At 42.3% G+C, this 27,188-nt stretch overlaps 1 protein-coding gene across 2 annotated transcripts; it reads right to left on the bottom strand.

Moving 5' to 3' along the window:
* Positions 1-337: 337 nt before the first annotated feature.
* CHAF1A (chromatin assembly factor 1 subunit A) lies at positions 338-22,267 on the bottom strand. 2 transcript variants are annotated; one of them, XM_074939440.1, is made up of 15 exons: positions 22,112-22,267; positions 21,331-21,381; positions 20,272-21,089; positions 16,654-16,710; positions 14,156-14,397; positions 13,511-13,571; positions 12,366-12,434; positions 11,485-11,711; positions 10,516-10,684; positions 10,212-10,292; positions 9,902-9,994; positions 7,756-8,014; positions 6,559-7,040; positions 3,259-3,349; positions 338-1,136 (listed from the first exon to the last, which is right to left on the bottom strand). In XM_074939440.1, the coding sequence occupies exons 1-15, from the start codon at positions 22,116-22,118 to the stop codon at positions 1,033-1,035; spliced, it is 2,811 nt and encodes a 936-aa protein (XP_074795541.1). In that variant the 5' UTR covers positions 22,119-22,267; the 3' UTR covers positions 338-1,032. The 2 variants fall into 2 exon arrangements, with proteins under 2 accessions (XP_074795541.1, XP_074795542.1); XM_074939441.1 differs by lacking the exons at positions 338-1,136; positions 22,112-22,267 and adding an exon at positions 1,751-2,043 and having other exon boundaries at positions 21,331-21,671.
* Between the last annotated feature and the right edge of the window lie 4,921 nt (positions 22,268-27,188).

The following is a 27,188-nucleotide window of genomic DNA, read 5'->3' as shown; positions in this document are numbered from 1 at the left end:
TCATCAGTAAACAATCTGTCACATACACACAAACCAAAGAAATTTCTATTGATAATTTATAGATAAAAGAAAAATGCTGTTTGAGAACTTTAGAGTTTGATTTAAGGGTATTTACTTTGTATATTTTGACATGTTGACAATGTGTTTTAACCATTAAAGCTTTAATGTTTTGAATCTCAATGTCATTAAATATTTCCCACAATGGTGAACACTTACATTGATAAATATTGAAAAATGTTTAAAACCCACAATTTTGCACAACTGAAGACTGAAACTAATAAAGCTTAAAAATAAACATCCATCAAAATAATCAAATTCTGCCAAGCCTATTTATACAGATAATCAGGGTTTTAAGAACAAAAAAAGTCTGTATGTCAGACACTTGAATCTCTTCACCCAGATTCAGTTGGTTTTAGCCTATACCAGTGTTTCTCAATCTTTTTGATAGCAGGGGCCAGCTTGCTGCCTTCCTCAACTGTGTCAGGGAGAGCTCAGGGATGAGTGCCAGCCCACAGACCAGTCGTTGAGAAACACTGGCCTATACCACCTCACATATGTTCTCTCCCTCCCAGCACAGAACACTCATCCCTGGTAGTGTTCCTATAGGAAGGGGGACCAGAAAAAGGACAAAATGTACAATTATATTTGAATTTGCTGCCATGTCACCATTTATGCCCCAAAAGCCATGCTATACAGAATTATGATCAGAAGACTTGCCCATGGGCATTGCAGTCAGCTTACATTCAAGATCACACAGCTAACTTTGCTTGGAGAGCACAAGTTAGATACTTTCATACAAAATATCAATTTCAATAATGCTTTATTAAAGACAGATTAATATGCAATATTTTTAGCTAAAAATATTAAAACTAAAATTTTCAAGCTTTCATCTGTTCTGCTTTAGACCAAAGTGCTGTCTTCTCTTTACAAGAAATATGGAATACTTTCAAGTATCTTGTACAAAGATACACAAGTTTTAAAAAAATCCTAAAAATTCTACATACATACAGAGGGGTTAGTAGGTATTAAGTATCAAACTCTGTTAGATGGGCCAACTGCAATAGCCTTCTGAATGGGGACAATCTCCATTGCACCATCTGATTCTGAAGTAATTTCACTAATTGCAGATGTAGAATCTGTGAAGTAGAAAAATGTTTTACACTGTCACAACTAATACAGGGCAACTCAGCAGCTGCAATATATCCTCATTAAAAAGTGTAGTTCATGTTAGAGGCTCTGGCTGAGTCTTCGGGGTTGTCTACTCAAAATATGCATTACTGGTACAAGTCCCTGTGTAGACACTTTTTTCAGTGGCTGATTTTAGCTTAGAGAGTTAAAGGACAAACTAAGCCAAAATAAATTGTTTACACCTAAAATGGTCATCCACAGCCTTGTGCACTGATTTAATTACTTTTTTTTTTAAATCCCTTCATCAAACCAGTTCAAGTTTGTGTTTGGATAAGTCCTTAGAGGAAAACCTGAACAGAAAGAGCCCTATTTCTCAGCACAAGAGGTTACAGCCTTTAAGTTGCTCTGCTTTTTTGGGACTTCAAAAGAATCTTGCTGTGCATTTCAAATAATGCACACAATTTTATCTTAAAGATATCTAATGTTTAAAAATATTGTCTATTAAGCAACAGAAAAAAGGGGAGGATGGTACCATGACATTTCCAGCTGGTGCAGAGAACAGAGATGGCTCAAAGGGGTGGGACATTTTATACCCTCCCTGTCTATGGAATGTAGGATCAAGGAATATTGTCCACCCCATATCTGTGCCAGGTAACTTCTACAGTGCGGCTCTGCAGAGACAGTCTTACAAAGATGAGCTCCATTGCAGAAGTCGTTAGGGGAACTGAAGGCTCTGACAACTGTAGTATTGTTTTGTACTAAAGTGACCAGCAGAGAAATACTTAATGAAATTAACTTCAGGGTTCGGGTAAAAGCCCATCGAGAGGAAAGAAGCAGTTCCACCCCCTCAGCTATGGTTTCAGACTGAAAATATTGCATTGACTCATACTCTTAAGGTCCTTTTCACAACAAGATCTAAAAAAAAAAAAAAAAGATGCTTGTAAATGATTACTTAGATCCTGGAGCAGAATTCTGCAGCAAGGATTGGATTGCTCATCTGCTAAACAGGAGCCCTGCTTATTACCTAGACCCATTTCCATTAGGAGAAATGCCACAGAGAGGGTGTATATGTGTACGTGTAATGCTTCACAAAGCCAGGTAGGTAAGGGTCCTGCAGCAAAAGCATACACAACCTTAGAGAGATTCTTGTGTTAACAGTTGGCACTTCTGAACATGCAGGAAGCTAGGCATTCACAGTTCTCAGCAAGCATAGCACCTTCTGCACGTGGTGTGTTGTCAGGGTTTCATTTGTTCTGTTGAAGATTACTTCACCCAAAGGAGGGGAGAACAGTGTTTTATCTACCAGTATAAATCAGTGATAATTAGCCTGGCAGCCAAAAACAACTCTCAAGCAATTTGCATATATGCAAAGTGTGTTTCCAAACTCTTCTTGTCATATCTTCACCCAACCCTGACTCTTTTTGGTGTGCCAAGGTCACCTTTTCCTCCAGGCATGAGGAGTCGGATTATAATCCGGATGACTGACCAAGGCGCTGAGTAGGGTAGGAAAGAGGAGGTCCAGCTTAGTACTGACTGGAATGGGAGATTTGCAGTATTGTTGTAGCAATGTGGATCGCAGGATCTTAGAGACACAAGATGGGTGAGGAAATATCTTTTATTGGACCAACTTCTGTTGAGGAAAAATAAAAAAACTTTCGAGCTACACAGAACTCTTCTTCAGACAACAGCTCTGGGGATAGCTTCTCTTTCATCAACAGAAGTTGGTCCAATACAGGATATTACCTCACGCACCTGGTCTCTGAAATGGCAGAAGTGGTTAGAGGAGGGAGCACTAGTAAGGTCTAGGGACCTATTAAGTGGTGTGGGGAAGTGTCAGAAGAGCAGGCAGCAAAACACTCAGCCAAGTTTAGGACAACTTGGCATCTGGGAGCAAACAGCAAATGTGGACTGAGGAGGGTGACCGCAGCACTAACAGATGAGGTGTCAATAGTAGGTGTTATACAGAATGAACTAGCCCAGGTGGAAATAATGGTGTGAAGAACTGCAATGGTGTTAGAGGTATGTCCTGTTCACATTCTGCTGAATTTACTAGCCATTTAAGCAGTGTTTCACTGTGTGGCCCCTGGGAGCAGATCTGTCAAGAGCCACTTGTCAGAGATCATTTCTCACCTTTCCCTGGTTGTATGTCCACAATCATGCAGTCATCTTCCTCCTCTTCTTCAGTGTCTGCTTGGAACCCATCCATTTCCACAGCTTCAGCCTTTAAATAAACCAAAAAGCTGCACCAGATACTGGCAGACTTAGTTGCTACTGACTGTTTAACATGCAAAATGATCAGATCACATTCTCCAGTGGATTAGGCAGCACAGAAAGGAATTCAAGCCTTTCTATAGTGAGCATTTCTTATAGTATGTGCTTTCAGGATCTCCTGAACAAAGTTAGGCATAGTGTTCCGCAGGGATGAACTAATCTGACTTCACACACAACCTGGGCCCCTTGTCAAAAGTCAGCATCTATATTACTATGTCAGATTTCCTGCAACACAAGTTGCTGTATCAAAAAACTGCTTGCTAAAACATAGGGGCTATTATTAATTGCCTTTTGTGTAAGGTACAAACTGTTCTCCCTGAGCTGAAACATGATCTCAAGGTTTGTTCTGAAAGGGACGTTTCACTTTTTTAAAATTAAAACGTTTTAAAAAAGTTTCTTCTTGCTTTCAATAGGGAATCACATCTGGAAAATTATCATTTTCTTACCAAAATTTCCCCTTCAGGATTTCCCCGCCCCCCCGTGTTTAAAAAGGAACTAATTTTTCCTTTTTTATGGAACAGTAATGGGAACAGTGGTGACTGCTGCTTTTGAGCCAAAGGGAGTACAAGAGTGCAATTAAAGGAACTGAGGGACATTGTGCTTACTCCACAGTGAATTGCTTCTATTATTTTTCCTGAAATTAGAGAGAGAAACCTAGATTCCCAGCTAGGTTCTCCCACACCACTCAGATTAAAATATGCCTCATCTTAAAACTGTTTTAAGGTGTCTGATAATATCCTTCATGTTTTAATTTAAAGCTATGCATTAATCAAGATTCAGTTTGTTCACATGTGCACTGGTTCTCAACAGTTATAGTAGTGACTTGCTTTTGCTCTTCAACTTAAGAGCACCAGAATTTAGAAGACAGAACCAGAAAGCATGATGGAGTATCAGGATAGCAGAAGGATGACTAGGTAACAAGAGGGAAAAGAAAACAGCTTATTGAAAGGTATTTTCACTGAGACCTGGCTGCATGGACCCAAACAATCCAATTTTGATTTTTCCAACAAGCATCCACCCTATCTGAGGGGAGGAACAAGACGACAGATAGCAGCAGTGACAAGTTGACTGGAAGGCACTAATGCAAATATAATCTTTCTGAAAGCTTTCTGCACATTGTTCCAAACTGCACTGTGTCCCCAGCATTGAGTTCTACTTTAAGAAGTTGCGTTTAGCAGCATCCAGAGCAGAGCTTGAGTGTCTGTATAATAATGCTGTTTACCAGTACGCTCAGTCTCCCTCTTCTTCCCTTCCTCTTGCAGGAGAATCATGGCCCATAGTTAACTGCTTGAGTGAACACCAAGCAGAGGTTTTAGGCTCTGCCTTACTCAGTGTGTAGGCCAATCAATAGCCAGGAACTCTCAGGGCAGGAACAGCTTCAGTGCAAGACCCCAAAATGATGTTACTCAGAGCAGCTTCACATGCAGGAGGAAGAGAAAAAGGCCCAACATGCTAAGAGTAAGATGAAGTAGTAGAGGAAGGAGCTTCAGTCACAGCTGGGACAAGAAATGCATGCAGTCTGCTGAGCAAAGTTCTACCTCTGTTCCATGCTGCATTAGTAGGCAAGCCCCTCACTGCATTGAATTGGAAAACAACCTTTAGCTCCCTCTTTATTGCCCCAGACTCAGAGCAGACACACTGGCAGCTGGGAAAATAATTAAAATACAAAGAATTTAAAGCCCTGGTTGTGACTTTAATGAACACAGTCTTTCCTAGCTTTTAACTGGACTTACAAATAGACCTCTCTTGAAATAACTTTAATAAAAGTATGCAGTGTTGGTGTAGTTCTGTTGGTCCCAGGATATGAGAGGGACAAAGATGGGTAATATCTTTTATTAGACCAACTTCTGTTGGAGAGAGACAAGCTTTCAAGCTTACACAGAGCTCTTCTTCAGGTCTGGGAAACTTACTCAAAGTGTCACAGCTAAATACAAGATGGAACAGATTGTTTAGCCTGAGTAGTTAACACATTTCAAGGGACCATTCAAAGTGAAGTGGCCCATTAATATCCCTCCAGTCATAAGGAGGAAAGGAAAGGGGGTTCTTAGTGGGTTATAGATTATAATAAGCAGCCATAAATCCAGTGTCTTTTCAGTCCATGATTTTTAGTATCTAGTACATTTATTAATTTAAGCTTCGAGGCTTGTCTGTTGAAAGTGTGCGAGTTTCCTTTGAAGGCTGAGAGGTCAGATATAGTGATCACTTTGTGAAAAGTGTTCACCCACAGGTTATATGATATTTGTCTTTTATCATTTTCCTATGAGAGTTTATTTGAGAGCATAGTGATGGTCTAGTTTCACCCACATAGTTGCTATTGCGGCATTTACTACACTAGATGAGGTACGCCTCGTGTTATGATAGGCACATTTAGGATCATGGATCTTGAAAGTGAAATTTAAGAGCAATGTAACAGCTGAAATTCTTATTAAAATCTGCAATTACACAGAAGCAGGGAAGAGAACAGAAGGAAACAGGTAGCCTAAAACTAGAGCACATTATAAACACTCAGTTTTGCCTCGTGTCATGTTGTACTCTAGGACTGCCTAAGAGTATTCGGTTGTCTTGACAGTTACCCTGGTGGGTATATTTTGCTGATCTACCACGCTATGAGGCCTTACAAGCAACAGTTAAGGATTTAGTCCACAGGTACTTACAGCTTATGTTCAATACATACAAGCAACAGAGAGCAAGAGGTGAGAGTAGTGAGTCAAGGCTAGGCTGCAAGGAAGATATCTGACAGCGATAGAATGCATTGTTTCACATGCATACAGGATGAGCACTGCAGTATGAACAGGGTTAGCTAGGTGTTCAGAAAGCATTTGTGGTTTGGAGGTGATCATTACCCACATAGGGGAAAGTGGAGGGACAGAAAGAAAAGTTGCCAATATTTTAAATCAGACTCCTATTCAACTTGAAAACTAGAACTCCAAAGAAGCATCTTACCTATCAAATTAATGTATCAGCTTTCCCTCTCTCGCTACCCCATATCGCAAGGGATTCAATACAGTGAAATTCAGGACACTATTCCCTCTGCAAAACCAACATTTTGCCATCTATAGGGAGATCCATGCTTGCCTAGTTAGATCACCACTATTCTATGTTAAAGATTCTCAGCCCCTTCCGAGTACATCAAGTTAAAATGTTCTTAAAGAAACTCACCTGTTCTGGATCCCTAGGTTTTTTCATGAACTTGGTGATAGACATGCTTCCTGTTGACTTCCTCTTTACTGAAACTGGAGTGGTTTGTATCACTCCTGGTCCACTGCTATTGTCCTCCTTGGCTGCAGAAAGGACTGGTGTGACGTAGTTCCACTGACAAGGAACAGGAAGGTGCTCTTGGTCAAAGCTTTTCAGCACCTCTGAGTGGACATACCAACACATCCTATATTCAGGTCTCTTCTCATACACAGAGTTCTCTGAAATAATTCGCTTTAGTCTGGCTTTGGAAGGGATAGCAGAGTCCTCGTTGACTGGAGTCTGCGGGCGGGAAGTGTTGGGACTTGTAGGACTACCATCACTAATATCTGGGGCTAGGGGCGTTTCACTGAACAATCCTTGGCGGCAACACTCCTGGAATTCATGGATGATCACTTTACTTCCATTGACATTCCCATGGAGCAGCGGAAGCAGTTGTCCCAAGACTGGAGAGAAAAAGACAATTGCATGTATGTTTTTGAAGGCAAGCTGTTATATGCCTACAGCTCAGGATAAGTCATTGACTCACTGATATAAACTAAGCAGTTGTTACCAAAAACAAAAAAAGAAAAAAAAACACCCCACACACAGGAGTTGTGGTCACTCAAAGTACATGGGGAGAGCACTTTCCAAAATTCTGTTAAGCAATGCAAGCAGTGCAACAGCCCAGTATGGTTCTATACCCACTATTTTACAGAGAGGGAAAATATTGTTAAACTTAAATAAATCAGTATCAATTGGGAACAGAACCCAAGAGTCCAACTCCATCTCCTGCTCTAGCCCTCCCTCTGTTTTCACAGTATTAGCATCCTGTTAACTAGTTCTGCCTCTTTAGCATTTATCATTAGAGACAACGAATAGTATATAGGGATATAATTGAACACAAAATTGTCTTATTTCTAATCTTTTTCACAGCAAAAGGCTCCAGTGTTTATAGCAAGCAACAGATTTCAGATGGAACATAGAACTACCCAGCATGGAAAAGTTTCCACGAAATTCACCTGCAAATATTTCTGACTTCACACTAGTCATCTAACACTATTCATTATTTTGAATTTTAAACAAACTTAGGTTGGATACATGAGGGGTTTCCTCACAGGTGGCATCCGATTTAGTGCTACACAGGAGAAAGCACAAAGGTTTGGCCCTTCCCAGTCTTACTTTGCTGGTCTTTTGTCCTTTTTTTGCTAGTTTTCTGCATCTGCTCTTCCTCGGCAACAGATGAATCCAGAATACAAACTGCAAACTGCTGAAGCACCTTTAGGTCTGCATCTGCACTGCTGTTGCTTTCTTCTGTTTCCCAGATGGAGCCAATCTTCACAGCCTGAAGAACATGGAACCTCTTCCCCTTGGCTATCAGTTCATCCCACTCCTTTGCTTTCAGCTTCTGACGAACTTTTTGATTCTCTGGATCATGCTCCTGAAAGTAAAGAAAAGCCTCTGACTCACTAATTCCAGAAAAATTGAAATTCTCTCACTTCTGCTTCATAGTGTGTTCAGAGTTATGAAAAATCAAAAGTATGAGGTACAATGTTTGAAGGAAATACTTCGGAAAGAAAGCTATCAAATTAATGGACCCATACAGGGCTGAGAAATAGTACAGTCACAGCTTTACAGTAAAAGTGTGCCAGAAAACCCCCTATTCTCAATCTCCGATGAACTGATGGTGATTTACTAAATATCTAGCGGTCATAGAGCTTGTCATCCATGAATCTTATAGGCAGGAAATAGCCCCATTTACAGATGGAGAATGGAGGCATAGGGAGGTGATGTAAATCAAAGTTACGCAGTAGGCCAATGGCAGAGCTGAGACTAGAACTCTGGTTTCCTGAGTCCCATATCCATTAAGAAATACTGTCTCAACAAAGTTTTCAAAATTGCAACTCTTCTAAAAGAGGGGGTGTGTGTGTGTGTGTGTGTGTGTGTGTGTGTATATATTATATAGGTTTCAGAGTAGCAGCTGTGTTAGTCTGTATTCGCAAAAAGAAAAGGAGGACTTGTGGCACCTCAGAGACTAACCAATTTATTTGAGCATAAGCTTTCGTGAGCTACAGCACACGAGCTATACACACACACACACATATATATAGCGCGCTATTTCAAACACTAGATGGGAAGCCCTGTCATCCTTACGCTCAAGAATGGGATTTCAGCCCATTCCTGATGAATATCGCTTTATAAGCTGTTTAGAAGTGAAGCTTCCAAGTGTAGGGTCACCCTGTTGTAGACGTTTTCCCAGGATGTTACACTCATTTTCCCTGAGACCAGCAAGCTAAAGCACTAAAGTGGCCATTATCAGCTGCTTATTTCCTCTTTTGGCTGGAATATTCCTAGATGTGGGTTTTCACTTTGAGAAGAGGACATCCTCACATTCTGTTTTAAGTTGCCCATACAGCAAAGTTTGTCATCCTTTGGGTCTGGTGGAATTTCTAACACACCCTCTTCATCCTGGACATAAGTTTAGGGCTTGTCTACGCTGGCAATTTAAAGTGCTGCAAGTTTCTCGCTCAAGGGGTGTGAAAAAACACGCCCGAGTGCAGCAAGTTGCAGCGCTGTAAAGCGCCAGTGTAGACAGTGCCCTCCCAGCGCTGGGAGCCACGTCTCTTGTGGAGGTGGGTTTTTTTGAGCACTGGGAGAGAGGTCTCCCCCAGCGCTCTGCCGCGACCACTCAAGCCACATTACAGCGCTGCCGCTAGCCCTTACAATCAGTGTGGTCTTTCACTACAGTGTTACCTGTATTTCAAATGCTCCTCTAATTCCCACTCACTATACAAATGTGCTATTCTAGAGGTTAGGGAGAAATCATCGTTATATGCTATCGGTAGCTCCTTCTCCTAGCTCAATCTTCCTCTACTTCGCTCACCATAGAAGAGCTTCCTCGGATTTTCATATGACCACACAACATATTAAACTCTGATACATCCCTGTTTGTAACAGCAGGTTGTAAGTGAATAAAACTGCCTCTGTCAAATGTTGTTCTCCCCTGTTTGGATCAAAATGCTGCAGTATACACCTGTCTGGAAGTGCAAACCCATTGATACGCTGACCGTACAGTGTGCTAGTATTAAAGGCTGAAGGATACATTTCATTTATTTGTTAAACAGATAAGCAGACCTGTCCTATTCTGAGCAGGCTGCATCTCCTCTACCAACTAGCAAAGCATGTAGTTTGCACCAATGAGAACAGTGCCCAAGTCTTTAGGAGTTTGAGCCAACACAGCAGCGCCTTCCTGAAAGGTATGCAACTTATTACACAGTACATTTGGGAAACGAGGAAATTAAGACCCACAGTCACTCAATTCACTTACTTCTGTCACTCCTTCATCCTCGGATAGGTACCCATGGGGTACAAAAAAGCCATCATCATCATCTTCATCTTCTCCTCCCTCCTCCTCATCATCCTGAAGATAAAGTTAACTTTACTAGAAACTGCACTTTATAAGTCACCTAGTAAGAGTTTCAAAAAGCAGCAAGAATCCAGACATGAACAGTCTCAGAAAAGAATGTCATCTGTCTGGTTTGAGACTAACTACAACAAAGCCTTCAGTCCACTATGACAGCTATATTTCTTTTGAATCATCTCCATAACTAAGGCTAGCTAGCACAGGAAATCCTCACCCCTTCACTGTGAGAGAGAGACTCTCCTGGTTCTTCTTCTTCCCACTCTTCATCACTATCTATCTCATAGTCGAGCAGTTTCTGTAATGAGAAATGTCCATGTCACCACTCAGTCAATGAGCTCAGAGAGCAATGCAAGAGTTCATGCAACAATTCAAACAGCAGCAAGACGGAATAAATGACCACTGGTCTGTGAAATGCAAGAGAAGAACGCATGGATATTTGGACACAAAGTCTGCTTCAGAATTGAGAGAAAGCAATCAGTAAGGCATGGGTAATACCATACTGATTGTGAAATGCTTACATTGTCCTTTGACCAGGGATTCCTGGGATGAATAACAGTAGTTTTCTTATTCCATGTGCCCCAGTATGCAGGTCGATGATTCTCAGAAAACTGTAGCAGTTTCATCCTGCCAAATTTCTTCCTTTCAGGAACACTGTCCATTTTGCAGCTATCCACTATCACCACATCACTGTTGAAACAAACACAGCCCTCAGTGGTTTCATACTCCACTGCTGCTCAGATAGACCCTACAGAAATCACTTAAAGGCCTGAGAGACCCTCTTCAGTTCAGCAGTCTCAAACAATTCAAGTATTTGAATTAACTACACATCACCACCATCTTCTTGCAAGGACAAAGCTTCTATCCAGGCCAGGGTCCCTCCCTAAATAACTACACCAACCAGTGTGTAATAGCAGCTCTGTTTTAACTGTGACAGTGTCTTTTTTTTTTTTTTTAAAGCCATGTTATTTAGACTACGTCTACACTGTGAACCTTACAACAGGGCGGCTGTGCCACTGCAGCCGCGCCGCTGTAAGGTTTGCGGTGTAGCCATTCTTTATCGCCGGGAGAGAGCTCTCCTGGTGACAAAATAAAACCACCTCCAACGAGGGGCAGTAGCGTAGCTCTCCACACCAGCGCTTTTCGCCATTAAAACTTTTGTCATTCACGGGTGTGGTTTTTTCATACCCCCGAGCGACAAAAGTTTTGATGAAAGTGCCCGTGTAGACAAAGCCCTAGATGAAGCAAACAGAGCTCCCTTTCTGCATTGGACACTGTTAAAGTGCAAGACTGCCTGTGGAGAATGATTTGTGAGCTTGTGTATGGAATCAAGGAAATCTGCATCACAATACATTGCTTCCTGTGGTGAATAATCTCATACAAGGAAAACCTCACTTTTTTGTGATCACTGCTGTTGGTGCAAACCATTTTCCGACACTGGTTTCACAGTTGGTATGTAAGTGAACAGCAACCCCAAGCCCCAGACTAACCTGTTGACTATGTCAGCACTGCGGTAATAGACAACGGTAGGTCCAGATTTATGTGGCTTGCGGCACTTTAGTTCTTCCAAGAAAGATATGTCGTTATTCTGTGCTTGTAGGAACTGATCTAACTGATCTGAGAGGTCCTGATCAAAGGCAACACGACAGAGTGGGGCCAGGACCATGTTCTCTTTAATTTCAAAGGGAGCAAATTTCCCACAGGAGCCAGCAAGGGTCTGAAATTAAAAGTGCGTTTAAAAATGTTAAAGTCTGAATCCATCAGCATCTGAAAAACAGCACCAGCCCATTTGAGTTAAATCTAAAGTCCTGATACTTCAAGAGATGCTAGGATCAGGGGTAGTCTATTTTTTGTCAAGGTCCAACTTTCTTGGCCAAGGTATAGTCAAGGTCCAGACACCAGAGAAAATAATTAAAAATAAATAATGATAATTAATAAATAAAAACATTTTGGGGTCTGTTCAAAAGTGTCTGGTGATCAGTATTTGGCCCACGGTCCACCTATTGACTACCCTTGGATTACGTACTTCCTATTTGTGAAGTCAGCAGATCCCCTTGAGGGGAATTAAAGTCTTGTAATCATTCTTGGAAAAGCTATTGAGAGTCATGGATTTTCAGTATAACTGGCAAGAAGCATGATCTCTACCATAAGAGATTACAGTTCTGTCCCTCACAGCATCCGCCACAAAGTTTTCAATTGTCTAACCACAGATGTACAGCCATTACTTTTTAAAATAAATTAGAAGTCAGTCCAAGTTTGTTCATTTGAAAAGAAAAAGGTGTGGATGCATGTCATTAACAGAACGAGTGTGTTGGTTCAGAAGATAGTCAATGAAGCAGAGAAATAAAGAAAATGATTCGCAATAACCCACCTTGGGGGCTTGTGGAGTCTTTGGTTTCTGAAAGAACCTGGTGATTTCTGCCTTCTGTGCATTAATGCGCTGGAATTAGAGAGTTGAAATACATGTTAACTTGTTAAATGAATGTTAATATGGCCCAGTCTTTAACAGGGGTTACACTCTTTAGCTCACTGAAGTCCAAGATGAGGTATGGAGTGAGAGGGATTTGGTCTTTTTGTTCAGATCCTGTAATACAATGAAACATTAACAAAAAGGCTGTTGGTTTCTGTGAAACACCTAGTACGAATCTGGACACCAATAACAAACAACAACAAATGAATGTACTACTATTGCCTTGTCCTGCGTTGGAATCCTATAACTGAACACAACAAAAGTGTGCAGGCTAAGGAGGCTAGGTGTTCGGATAAGGGGTTGCTCCAGCTCTGTTTTCTCCTGCTTTAAATTCATCACTTGAGTGACTGTCAGAATTTGAGTGGGAAGAATGATGCTGTGGTGGAGGGCTTGTACTGTTATCCTGTGCAGAGGATGGGTTATGACAGCTTTTGATGGAAGATCTGTCGAAAGCCCATCACATTATCCTTTCTGAACAAGTACTTGAGTTGCTCCCCAATGACTTTTGGAAGGATTTCCATATTCCCACTGTTCCCCATTTCTAGCACAGAGTCCTGAAAGGTGAGAATTTCCATACTGGTCCAGATACTCCTTCACAAACAAAATGAGAAGGCCAATAACTCCATGCTGCAGCATGATTTGTGAGCATTGTTGAAAGAGGCAAGTTCAGCAAGTATTTATGGACAGGCCAGCAGCTTGACAGATCAGAACAGAGGAAGCTTTTATGTTTTTTGGGGGAGAGGAAGGTGGAGATGGACAAGTATGAACAAAGGCAACAGCACTCATGGTAGGAATGGATAGAGAGGTACCAAAGCATCACTGGTGGAGTAGTGCAATAAGACTAGATTGAAGGGAGAGCAAATGGAGAGATTCAAAGAGGGGGACAGAAGGGGATATTAGAAGCTATGTTCTGGATGATCTAGCAAGGGGTAATGTGGGTGTCAGGGCGATCAAGAACACTAGCAGTCTCCAATTCCAGTACAAGAACCTAGATAGAAAGCATCAGAGGGACAGCAAGACTCCAAAATAAAGAAAGAAATTTTTACCTTTTCCTCCTCTTTTAACCGTTTCTCCTCCTCTTTCTTCCTTTTCTCTTCAAGTTTTGCCCTTTAAAATATAAAGTTAATTTAAGGAGTTACCATACAAGTCATTAAGGTGACAGTCTTTATTATTTGTATTGTGGTAAAGCCTAGGAGCTCCAGGCATGGACCAAGACCCATTGTACAAATGGAACAAAAGGGCAGTCCATTCATCTGATCAAAACCAGCAAGAATGTGGAACAAAAGAGACTATTTGTGTCTTCTGCACTGGAAGTTTATATGTTCAACCATGTCTACATGACTAGTTATCCATTTTCAACTCCCTCCAACACCCAGAAGAGGGATTTGTGTTTGTAACACAAACTTTTTTTAAAAAAGAAGTTCCCCAGCCATGACATGAAGAGGAAAAACCTCAGAAGGAGCAGGAAACCTCTTTTCAGCCATTCATAGGAGCTCAGTTTATCATCTGCATTCAAGTAGAAAATTCTTAGGACTAAGGGCAGATCCACATAGTTAAAACTGGTACTAAAACTATTTAGAAACAGATAGTTAAATCAAGGCAACCCCTTAATGTTGATACAGTTATACTGGTTTAAAGGTGCTTATAGAAATAAGCTATGCCAATATAAGTTACAGACACAAATCACTTACTCTAAAGCTTCCTGTCTCTCCTTCCGTTTTTCCTCCTTCACTCGTAACTTCTCAGCCTTTTCCTTTTCATCTTTTTCCTTTTTCTCTCTCCTTTCCTTTTCTTTCAATTCTTTCTCTTCCTCTTTCTTCTTCTTTGCCTCTTCCTTGGCCCGCTCTTTTGCGGCTTTTGCCTCTTCTTTCAGCCTCCCTTTTTCCTCCTTTTCTGCTTGCAACTTCTGCAGCTTATCTGCACGTTCTTGATCCTAGTTGCCAAACAAACAGTTCAATAAATGTCCCTATCATGCAGGTTATGCAGCTGTGTATCAAAAGAATAGATTAGCACAACTGTTTGTGCTGTTGGGCTACTGGTGTAAGTTCTTGCACTGAATCATTAGCCTGTGGCCTGGTTTTGTTTCAGGTTACCAGAGAGGAGGAAGAGACAGAGGATTTACGAACTGTCATTAGTTGCCTGGGCAAGCTAAGCCATTCTGTGAAGCTGGTCCTCAAACACCTGTTGATGAATGGGTTTGGCTCCCTCTCCTCCTCAATGGGCCTTTCAGTTGTACAGTGTTTTAATCATGTTCTGCATACTGAAGGAAGTGTGTTCTATTTTGCTGTATGTTTTAATAATTAAATCTGAGAATACATATTTGTTTATGGAAATTTAAGTATACAGAAGACTCTTCTAAATTTGATTATGGTAGTTTTTAAAAGATATTTGGGGAAATACATACCCTATTATGTACTGCATTTTCATGCTCTTATTTTCATTTATGGCTACCTACCATTAGAGATTCCTAATGTGAAAACCCATTCAGAAATCACTTTCATATCCAGATGGAGTTTCTGAAGGAGACCCACTTTACTTCCTAAAAACATGATGAACACCACCATTTGCATTATGCAGCTGTTTTATTTCCTACAGAACTCTAAAAGCAAGGAGACATTTTTACTGGTGCATCAGGTTCATTTCATGTAATTTGACACCTTGGGTTGCTATGATGATTTAAGTAGTATTATGGGAGGAGTAGGGAAGGCAAACACAAGTGATGTTAGAACTTACATTATAATATCCTGAGGCAATCCTGAGCTATTTTTCTCATCTGCAGCGTGTACTGAAATATTCTGAGGTTGGGTTGCGTTATGTTTAGTACAGCCATAGATCGCCCCCGTCTTGATAGCACTACATGCACATGCTATACCTGGGAGCTAAGGAAATCTGTAGTCAGACATCCAAATACCCCATACTGTCAGTTTCTAGCTTCTGTCTACTGAGTTCACATTTCAAGCCTCCAGCAGATGCCTGTATTTACCAAGCAGAGCTTGCGCTGCACAGATATCTGCAACAGAAGTCTGAAAATGTGATACAAAATTATGTCTATGGTAGCAATCCTGTAAAGAATGTGTTAGTAAGAACTTCAGAGGATTGAGTCTTTTTAGCAGTCAATGAAGATTTATTGGCCGACGCGGCTTTGTAAGTTGTCAAGAGAACAGCAAACCTTTATATATAAGCAAACAGCAGCAGCAGTGCACTAAAGAGGCTTCCACTCAGCCCACTCAAATGTCTGAAAGTAGGAGTATGTATATATGGAATGGGAGAGTACAACAGATTGCTTTTTATATGCAACATACTTTGTGCCGACAAAGATTTTTAAGTCTGTCCCAAACTCCATCCAAACTACAATGTTAATGTAGCTTATATGAAACATTCAGGCAATAATTAAATCTTGTAACCAAGTTACTGAGAGAACATGGTAGGTGCTCTTAAGTGATGCTTGTTTTAGTAATTCTGGCAAAATGGCGGTCTAGTTCCATCATGCAACAAAGTTGCAGATTATGCATAAAATTCTGTTTAATCAGAGGCTTTATATTAGCACTTCATTACAGGAAAGAGTTGTATGGAAGTGACATTACAGGATAGCACCATAACACTCCAAGGGAGTGGCTGACCTGTGGCTTTTTAGTGGATATAGGATGCAGCTCAAAAATGCTGCTGGAGCGGCACCTGCCAGCTCATCCAGCAACTCACATAGGCAAGCAGGCCACTGTCAGATTTATTTATTAAATGGAAACTGGACACCATATTTGTAGCTGTCAAGAAAAGAGGAAGAAAGTTGAAGGAGGTGGCCCAAGAGCAAAGGTTCTTCAGGATTTCCAACCTGTCTGGTGAAAATGCATGGCAAGAGGGTATCGATATAGTCAGTTAAAAAGTTTGAGGAAAATAAAGAATCCTTCTCAGCATTTCTGAAGTCAGTGGGAAACAACCTTTTTTTTAAATTCATATCATAGTGCATATCACACATGAGATAAGCAAAACTACCAATGCATTAGGCAATTTCCGGACAAGCCAAGAACTTTTAACTGCATGCATAAAAATTCCACATTCCTCAGTTAGAAGAGCTGGAGAAGCAGGAAGAGAGGTGTTAAAGTGGACCAAAAGGAAACGCAAAAGGCTTTGCTTACTATTCAATGCAAAAAGCACAGCAGGTAAACTTTCTAGGTCAGTGAAAATGCCTTACTCTTTGCAATCTCAGCTTCTCCTTCTCCGCAGAACTTTTGAGGAATTTCTGATACACCTGAAATTAGAAAGTTACAGATGTTTTTAGATTCATACTGCCTACATCATTCTCAGTATCTCAATTGCTAGAGCACTTTCTCCAGAAGAGCTCAACCAAAACTTGCTATAATTTTAGACATCCAACAGCATGTTTGATAGGTTAAATATTCCTACAGATTAGGAAGCAGGTTTCAACTCTTTTTATTCCTAGCCAATCTGACTGATTTACCAAGCATGTATTTATAAGAATTTATTGCAAACTGAAGCTTGTGCTACACTACATACTTTAGCATTAGTATATTCTTCTCTAATGTACCATCACCATGGTATATTTAGAAAACCAAAATATGTTTTTATTTTTGTACATATACAAGAGCAGAAATCAAATCACAAAACCACTAAAACATAACAAGGGGAGCCAAAGCTATAGCAAAGTTAGATCCTACTGACTGCCAATATTTTGCTCTAGCATGCCACTGATTTGGGCCAAGATGGTGGAGCCTCATTACCCAAATAAAAGGACTGGCCTTAACAACCATGGGACAAGAAGTTGTCAGAGAGAAGAAAGGCCCCTCTTGTTCTTCCCCTTCCACCAAACAGTACATCTATGCTTGTTTTAGAATTGTATAAATTTCTGTATGGGCAACTGTGGAATACCAAACAATTCAAATCACATGATTATTAAATGGATTAAGTTTGTCTGTAGTATTTTATGTAGTTTCATTAGCTTTGCTAAATCCCTCTATTCTCTCCTTTTCTAGGCTTCTCAATACAGATCAGGTAGTACAATGTTTTACTCATCTGAGGAGATCACTCAATTCACAATTTCCTATTCTGAAAGATGTATGCTTATGCAGTATAACCAAGCAATGGTCCTGCACTCAGCCTCGTATAAGAAAGGATGCAGTGCTTGCCACAAGGTCCTTTGGGTCAATAAAGCCATATAATTTTTTTTTTTTATTTAATGTAACTTTGTAAAGAAGCCAATACCAGGACACAAAGAACAGACACTCTAGTATGTGCTGTTTTTCTCATTTCTGGCAAAAGAACCATTACATTCAAATACCAAGGATATGACATTTTACATTATTTTGAAGTGTGTGGAACGCAGGTTACCCCCCTCCCAAAATCCTTTATTTCGTTACACTGGCAGTTTTGTGGCAAGATTTCCAAGTGGAGCTTTTGTTGAAAAACAGTGGTTTACAACCTCATTATACCAAAAGCCAAGCACATTTACCCTTTGCTGCCATACTGCAGTACTTCATGCTTGTTACAAGTATGGTAACAGACAAGCTTATAGTACTAGATAGGAGCATACTGTCAATTCAGGGATCAAGATCATAAGTTGTAACTAGGCTTGGAAGGATTACATTTTTTTTGGTAAGCGTCAATTTCACTGTACACACAAAATATTTCCATCTATAATCAAAATTTACAGGTAGCCAAAGAAAGAAATGCTGCTTGAGAACTTAACAGTTATTTTTTGTCAAGGTCTAAATTTCTTGGTCAAGGTATATAGTTAAGGTCCAGGTTCTACAGAAAATTTTAAAAAAGTAAATAAAAAGGATTTCAGGATCTGTTCAAAAGCATCTGGTGGTCCAGATTTGGCACGCAGTCCACCTATTGACTATCTCTGAAATTTAAGGATATTTACATTGTATATTTTGACATGTAATGTTGCCAGTTTGTGTTTTAATGGTTATAAAGTTTTAAGTTTTTGAACCTTAAAGTCTAGTCAGATCCTTCCATGATTTCCCACAACTGTGAAAACGTAAATGGATAAAAAACAGAAGTTCTTAAACAACTGATATCCATCAAAATTATATTAAAAAAATTTAATTCTGCCAAGCCTACTTGTAACTTAACTCAATAACTCCTTCTTGCTAAAAACAGCAGCCACTGATGTAACAGAAATTAGAAACGGAAGAGATGTAACATCATGAAGGCCAAACCCCAGCTAGTGCATAATAGTACTCTGCAGTACACTTTAGTGTTTTTTCCAGTTCAGTTATGATATCCCCAGTAATTGAGCTTCCACTACCTCACTTAGGAAGCTATTCCACAATCTAATTCATCAGCAAGTTTCTGGTATTAGGCTATGAGCCCTTTAATTGTATTCTATTACTCCTTTGTATCCCCTAAATAATTTCTCTCCATTCTCAGTGTTTATACCTTTCAGCTGCATGTGTCCCCCCACCACGCACTCCCTCAATCATTTGGCCAAGCTACACATTTTGCTCTCAATCTTTCTTCATAGAGCAGTACCCACACCCTAGCCCTGAACCTCTTTATTAGAAAAACAATTACAAATTAAGTGGTAGCTAGAACTAAACAAGTACACAGACTAGACAGTCTACCCCATTTTTGCACTGAAGGAGACTGCAGTGCCCAAAGCATAGTTACAAGGTCTGCTCTGGTTCAACAATATTAAGCATCAGGTCTTTGTGCTTCAGGCAAGAGAAACTCCCACTTTACATCTCAGTTGATAGATTCCAGAAAAGCCTATTCACTTCTCAACTTTGTTCAAGCCATTTGATTAATTGTTTGAGCACTACTGGTGCAGATTGCAGTTTCAAAAACCCAAGCTTCCCTCTCAGTGCAGTGCCAAAAATCATGGTGTTGTAAAGGTTCTAACAATCACTAGAACAGAAGCCTTAGTTGAAACTAATTCAATAAGTGCACAGAATTAACACACCAAGCTACCATGAAGCTTAATTAGTGTAGATGTGTGTTTACTATTATATTCCACTCTCCATGCTGTTGGTCAGTCAGCACCATGTGCCTCAAATAGTTTTGTACTAATTCTTTAGGAAAAGTCAAGCAATGGATAACTGCACATGATCAGACAGTGTTATACTTTAACAAGATGGCTGACAGCACAAGATTTGCACACCAGTTTTAAGAGATGCAGAAAAGTAGTCTGAGTTGCCCTCTTCCCACTCCCACAGAGCACAGGGATTTGTAGTTATGTTGTTCTGAAATAAGGCTTGCAGTTTGAGCATTTTCTATCCTTCAAGCAATTTTACATAAATATTACTGCCTTTTTTGTAAAAAAAAGTATTTTGCACACTTCAACAGCTTTTTCCACAACCTAAAAACTCAATCTTGTATATATAGGAGGACTTGCAATTCCGACAGCTTCGTAAAAAGTAAGATTTTAAGATGTCTACAAAAAGAATTATTTTTGGACACTGCTGTTTACCCACATATTACCCAGGTGTAAAGTCACAGGACTTCATGACTAAGTTATGAAAATATACTTGTGATAACATTAAAATATACACATCTTAAGATGCACTGATTACGCACATTATTTTAACTAGTCATTTTAGAAATCGCTAAGAATCCAGCTCTTTACCTTAAAAGAGTCAACATTTGAGAATCTTGCTCACCATAAGAGTGATGAACTTTTTGCAAAAGTATATCAACTTACAATACTTTTCAGAACTCTTCTTTCCATGACCTTTAACAACTGGAAATGGCAGAACAAAGCGATTTAAAAATCCTAGGATAGATTTTGTGGTGGGAGACCATGCTAGCTACATGCAAATGAAAAACATTTAAAAACAAAAAAACCAACCTTCCGAACAGGTATTGAAGCAGCTAAAGGACTAGTATCACTCCTGTTCTGTGGGACAGGCTGTGCCTCAGGTGAGCTGGTAGAAGAGGGGGAGCTTAATGAGGAATTAGTAAGTATAGAGTCTCCTTCAGGAGAAGATTCCATTGTCTCACTTTCCGAGGTTATACTTTCTTCCAAAGACACAACCTGGGGAGACCTCGCAGTCATAATATCCTCCAGAACTACTACAGGCATCTTCCCCTCAAATATAACACCCTTGAGTTCACTCTCATTCTCCAGATTATTACACTGTGTATTTGATAATTTAGAACAGGATTTGGTTACATCTATTGAGTCTTCATCCTTATTTGCAGTAGCTTCATAAGGTGGATTGGTATCCATTGAAACATCCATTTGGGCATTCTGAACGGGCTTTAATGGACTCGACTGGCTTGTATCTTCTATCATACCATTAGTTGTCTCTACAGATGAAGATGCTTCTGAATTTAATTTACTGTGGTCTAGGCCATCACTTAGTGTGTGGTTAGAGTCCTCTGTCAAGTCAAATATGAGTACCGTTTCTCTTAAGTTATTTTTCATGTTTTTCTGTAAAAAGTTATCTAACGGACCCTTTCCGTTAACAAGTTTGGGAGTGAACTGCATTTCAGAATCCAACTGGCAGTCATTCTCCATATTGTCCAAGGATGCATGTGATGTATCTAGACTGGTATCTTTATTTTGACCAAGAACATCTTGTGAGCTCTTTGCTTTCTTGACTTCCATGCCTGCGTCATATTTCTCCTTTGGTACAAGATTCAAACGCTTGAAAGGCAACCGTGCTGAAATAGTAAGATTTCATTACTTTAGTAAAATCATACAGATCAGCAGGGGAGAAACGAAACATATTAAGAAAGTTAATGGGTTCTTAAGAGTACAAGAAATCCTTTATTGGTTCATAAGTAAAGTTACTACATATACTGAACAGGATTGGTTTAACAAGTCTATGCAACATTTGATGTCTAATATTTTAGAAAGCAAGCTGGGTCAGGAACAAGTCTCTAACCCTCTCCAGAAAGTTACCTTGTACTAGTTTCCTTGTGGGGATAACTGGCTTGTCTCTGCACTCCATGGCTGTAAGTAGAAAACAGACACACATTTATGTTTAGCTCACGTTTCCGACAGACTCGGGCAACATTCGTGTTATGATGTCAGTCTATCAGCAGCGACATCGTTAGAGATAAAGCATTTGCCGCTGGCTCGAGGAATAAGATCTCCCTGTCCTAATCGCAAGTGGAGGGGGATGAATCGGGATCAAAAGGATGAATAGCGGAGAGCGCAGGGGTTTTGCAGGGCCAGACCCCGCTGACTGTTCAACGGGACATGCGACCCTTCTCCCCCGACCGCGGGCAAGGTGAGCAAGATGGGGCAGGTGGCCTCTGGAGCGGCACGACCGCGGCGACGGGGCGGGTCGACTACCCTAGGTCGGGGCCGTAGCCCGTCAGCCGGGAACCAGCCGGGAACCAGCCGGGGCTGGTAGCTCGACGTGTTGACCCCCCCCGCCCCCCCAACACCTAGGCTGCCCCAGGGGGGGGCGCATCATGCCCCTTGCGCCCCAGGCTCTCCGACAGACAGGGCGAGGGGGGCCCCCCAGAGCCGGGAACAGAACCCCGGGCTCGGGCCGCGCCGGCCTTGCGAGGGGCGCCGGGCGCCATCCCCGGGGGCGCCGCCTCCTTCCCTCCGCCCCTCTGCGGCAGCCCCCGGGCCCAGGGGACGGAAACCCCGGCGGCCCCGCTGCCTCCACACCGGGGCGGTCCCCTCAGCTCCTTCCCCCGCCACAGCCCCGCTCCCCCTCAGCCCGTACCTGCCATACCCCGGCCGCGGAGCGCGGCCCTGGCTCCTCCCCCCGGCGGCCGCAAGGACCGGGGCGCGCCAGCTTCTCCCGCTCGTATTTGGCGGGAGCCTCGGCGGCTCCACGCTTCGGGCCGCTGATAGGCCCAGAGAGCCCCATGTGACCTCGGCCCCGCGAAGCCTCGCGAGAAGCCCCCTTCCCCACCCCCGCCGCAGCCGGCTCCGGGAGGCGGGGGTGAGGCCGCGGGCTGCCGCCCATTGGCTGAAGGAGACTGCGTGCCATTGGTGCAAACAGCTGCCATCGTGCCGTGCCCGGGTCATGATTGGCTGCGGCACCCACGGCTGGGTCGTGGCTGTGAGGTTGGACAGGTGAGGGTCTCGTGCTGCGCAGGTGGGCGCAGGGGGCTGCGCCGCTCTGTTGCGCCCTTCCTGTGCGATGGGCCCTAGCCAGAGCGTGACTGTGACTCAGTCAGTGACCCGCCTCCCCTCTGTGTGTGCCCTTGCCAGGGGCCCTGCTTCCCGTGCGTGTGACTCCCCCAGTGCCATGACGCTGAGTGTGCAATCAGCCCTGCTTCCCCTGAGCGTGCAAGGGGCCTTCCTCCCGTAGCGTGCAGTGAGTCCGGCCCTCCTTCCTGTGCACGAGGGCCTGCTCCCCAAAGTGTGACCCCTAGCATGCAATGACTGAGTATGCAATCACCTAGGATCCTGAGTGTGCAAGAAGTGTGCAAGGACCACTGCTCTGCCTGAGTGGAATGCCCAAGTGTACAGTCAACTCTGCCCTCCCTGGGTGTGCAGTGGATATATTCAAAGTGGACTGGGGGGCCCCTGAAAAATGGGCACCCCGTGTGCTTCTGCTGCGGATCAGGGGAAGCCCCCCGCACCCTGACCCCACTCCCCATCAGGAGCACTGGGCGGGCAGGGGAAATTCCCATGCCCTGACCCTGCTCCCCGGCAGGAGTGCTGGGTGGGTGAAGCGAGGCAAACCCCCATGCACTGACCCAGCTCCCCAGCAGGAGCACTGGAGGGAGGGAGGAAGGCCCCCCCCCACTTGCTCTGGCCCAGAGCCCCACCAAACTGTAATCTGCCTCTGAAAGCAGGAGTCATAAAGCCAAATTCTGCTTTCAGTCATGCTGGTGTAAATCCTGAATGATCCAATTAAATTAGTGAATTGATCCCAGGTTTACACTGGCACAATAGAATAATTTGGCCATGCAGTGTGTACCCATGTGAACCAAAGCAAAGACACTGGAGAAATGTGACCCAAACCTGCTGAGTTTCTGACAGCTCTGTCTGTCCAGTAGTCCTGACTCCTAGTCCCTTCTCTAATTTACTGAATAGTGCTCCCTGCCAGTATATGAGCACAGGGGTAGTGAAGAATGTAAGGGGACTTAGTTTCCTATTGGCACAAACCCAAAAAATCCTGTGGCACCATCCCCAGGTTCCTGAGCAGTTATGTAGAGGGGTTCTGCAATGTAAGTGAGCATGCATGCACACAAATGGTTTAGGGTGGGGAAAACATGCAGTGGCTGGTGTGTGTAACTCTATATGTATGAATGTGAAATGAACTGATTGCTCACGAACACTGGGGCAAATTTTGCAGGTGCAGTATTTGGACCTATTTACATCAATCTAATAATTTAATTCTGAGTGTTACTAGTTATTCACTTACTCCTTTATCTGGAAGTCATTGAAAAGGACTTGTTATACCATATGTTTATTGCCCATAGGAAAGAAGTATTGATTTCTCAGGTCAGTTCTGCCAATCCAGTCCTATAGGCCTCATATTATCAAAAAGTGGTGAACTAGAGTCAGATACAAACTATCAAGGCATCCAGTCAGACTTTAATGAGCATTTGTTTAAGAACTCATACAAAGAGTTTAGCCAAAATTCTAGCATAACGCAGACGCAGCAAGAATCACAGAGAAAAGTGCATTCAAGACAATGTAAAGAATTCACAACAATTTAGAGCTTATTTTGAACTCCTTTGGGTTTGGGACGGTTTTTGAAGAGCAGAGCAAGTGACTTCAATTCCCAGGAAAGGACAGATTGTGGTCCAAATGCAGTCTGCCCTTTCGTGCCCACTAACAAAAGTGAAGGAGGACTTGTGGCACCTTAGAGACTAACCAATTTATTTGAGCAAAAGTGGGCACCATTGCAAAGGGAAGGCAAAGATCGTCGTTAATGGGGCTTCTGAAGCAATATACAGAGAATCCTGAAGCCTGCACTCAGAAAGCCAAGTAGGCAGAATGCTTCATAGAGACATCATCAGGAACTCACAGTTGAGGTTCTATGGAGATCGGGATTTGAAGCAGGAGTTTGTGTAATTTCTGTTTTTGCCTCAGTGTTTGAATAACAGTAATTGTGGGTAGAACCAGGCTTCCTGGGACGTTTATTCTTTGAAAAAATACCTAATTTTAAAAACTAAATATTTGAAGATTGGCCATTTTTGGTATTACAGGCAGGACTGTTTGGCAAGCAAGCCTATTCTTAAATTTGCCACACACTTCCCACTATAAGACCTTGTTGTTGTGCTTATAAGTTTACCGAACTTTAACCATTTCTGCTGAAATTTTCCAAACTGGGTGTCTGCCTCAGGCTGATCATTTTATTTATTATTTATTTGCAAAATTTCTGCCAAAACCAGAAGTCTGACAAAGTTACAAAGTGACCTGAAATTTTGCACTTAAAGCAGGAATCCAATCAGAACTGTGGCTTGGATCTACATCATAGCATAAACCAGTTATAACCTCTGTTTTCACCCAGCATGTTGGGGTGTTGGCGACAATCTTCCCCCCTATTGCAGAGGCGTCAGCCCCGATGCACTGGAGGTGGGAGAAAACTCAGAGATCCAATAGCCATAGGTGTGAAGCAGGGCAGCATGGTCCCACATGAGGCAAACCGAAGGGGACCTGCCAATGTTGTACTTACGTGCCTGTGCTTAATTTGTGTTTTCAATTATTTACCTTCTAAAAAAATCTGGCATGTCTCGCACCCCCAGAAAGGGCATCTCACACCCCCAGGGGGTGCATGCACCCCAAGTTAAGAACCACTTCTCTAGAGGGAACTGTGTCTGACAGGGCCCTGTGTTGCCCATGGGCTTGTGCCCCCCAGGGGTCCTCAGAGGCCTCACAGTGCACCCTGTCAGGTTGGCTCAATTCACATTAGGCACCCCAGAAGCCCCAGACCTCTGAGGAGGCATAACCCCAAGGCCAGAAACTTCTGGAGTGAGATGATGACAGGGCAGACTCATGGAATGATGCCCGGCTGTGCTGGTGGAGGCCGGGATTTTGTATTAGGTCTGTAACATTTGGGAGTGGGTGGTGTCTGTCTGTCTGTCTGGGAAGCTCCGCCCCAGGCAACTTGGGAGTCCATCTGTCTGTCGCCTTGTGTCTGAATCTCGATTTGGTATGTCCATCTGTCTGTCCCTGTGTCTCGCAGTCTGTTCTGTCTATTCTTGTGTCTCCCTGGCTCTGGCCTATCTATGCTGGGCCAGATGGTGTTCAGCTCCAGAGGCTGGAAGAGGTGGAAGCCTGTCTGCGACTGGGCGGAAGAAGCAGATTACGGACTCACTCTCAGTCACTGCATACACTCCTTGCATGCCCGGTCTCATTCCAGTTCGGTTACATTTCATTGGTGTGACAAGCTTTGCACATGTTGACCACATATGGAAAGTCTCATGCACAAAAACAGAACACGTGCCCAGGCTTTTACACTCAGAGGGGTGTCCCTGTCCTCTCTCTGAGACACTTGCACAAAACTTCCTAACTGTCAGGACAGTTAAACACTGGAATAAATTGCCTAGGGAGGTTGCGGAACCTCCCTCATTGGAGATTTTTAAGAGTAGATTGGACAGACACATGTCAGGGATGGTCTAGTTAATGCTTGGTCCTGCCTTGAGTGCAGAGGACTGGACTAGAAGACCTCTCGAGGTCCCTTCCAATCCTATGATCTATGATACGCTGTCTCTGGTGCTTCAGGGTTGATATATCAAAAGCTAGTATTCTTAGTGAGCAGCTCAGGATGACAGTGAAGTAGTAACATAGCTGCAGATGGAATGCTGTGGTGGTGTATCTGCCATGTGTTGCTTAAGGGGAAAGCTATGTTGAAAGTGAATTTTATATGTGGAGCGGAAAGTAGTGAGGTGTCAGTGGCTGAATCTTGTCCAATTTGTGATTTCAGGCAGGCACATTAAACCCAGACAAAGCACAAGCTACAAGGTCAAATTCTGTTTTCCATGATATTGGTGTAAATTTGGAATAATTCCACTGCAGTCAATGGAGTTAATCTCAGATTTACACCAAAGTAAATTTAAAAAATGCATAGAAAAAAAAAAACCCAAAAAGCCCCCACCCCGCAACAGCCACACACACGAAAAAGGGAACAGGAGAAACCTTTTCATATTTGTTTCTCCAGGTATAGAACAGATAGAGTTGTAGGAACTCATCTCCGGGGAGAAGAAACAGAGTTTGGGGTGAAAAAGTGGTTGTGCCTAATAGGGACAATTTTGTGGCAACCTTTTTTAGGGTTGCGAAATATTCAAATGAGACAAACATGCACTTAACAAACTGTTGCTAGCTTCTTTTTCAACCGTGGGCATATTTCTTGGGGTGGAGGATTTTTTTCCAGGAATTCAGTGTTAGGAATGCATTTATTGTGAAACACTGATCATGTATCGTCAACATTCATTGCAATCAAAAGACTAGCTTGGATTTTTCACTCCAAACAGTTAATTACACTGACTGCTTGTTCTGTTGGATTGTTTGTTTCTGATTCTGGACTGGTTCTGATGTTAGAACTAATGCTACCCGGTATAACAAGTCTTGAACAAACCTAAGGTTCTGATTTATGAAATTAAAAACCAGAACATATCAGGTGTTCCAAAAGAATTTCCTGGGACACCAAGAAATAATATGGAATAATGGGATTGTGCTGGTAAAACTAATCACTTTAAGTAGTTGCAATCCTAGAAACACTTATACACATGCTTAACTTTACTAATGTGACTAGTCCCATCAATGGTTATGCCTATGAAGTCAGTGGGCCTACTCACAATGCAAAAAGTTAAGCAACTCCATAAGCCTTTGCCGGA

Source organism: Natator depressus, chromosome 25 (genome assembly GCF_965152275.1).
Source record: "Natator depressus isolate rNatDep1 chromosome 25, rNatDep2.hap1, whole genome shotgun sequence".
Taxonomy (NCBI): Eukaryota; Metazoa; Chordata; order Testudines; family Cheloniidae; genus Natator; species Natator depressus.
This window is presented reverse-complemented; position numbering and strand designations above follow the sequence as displayed.

Excerpts from the sequence above, each read along its gene's own strand:
- CHAF1A (XM_074939440.1), bottom strand. Across the intron at positions 21,090-21,330 it reads CACAAGGAAACTAGTACAAG|CACGGTTGCCTTTCAAGCGT; the intron begins GTAACTTTCTGG and ends TTACTATTTCAG. Across the intron at positions 3,350-6,558 it reads AACCTAGGGATCCAGAACAG|GCTGAAGCTGTGGAAATGGA; the intron begins GTGAGTTTCTTT and ends GTTTATTTAAAG.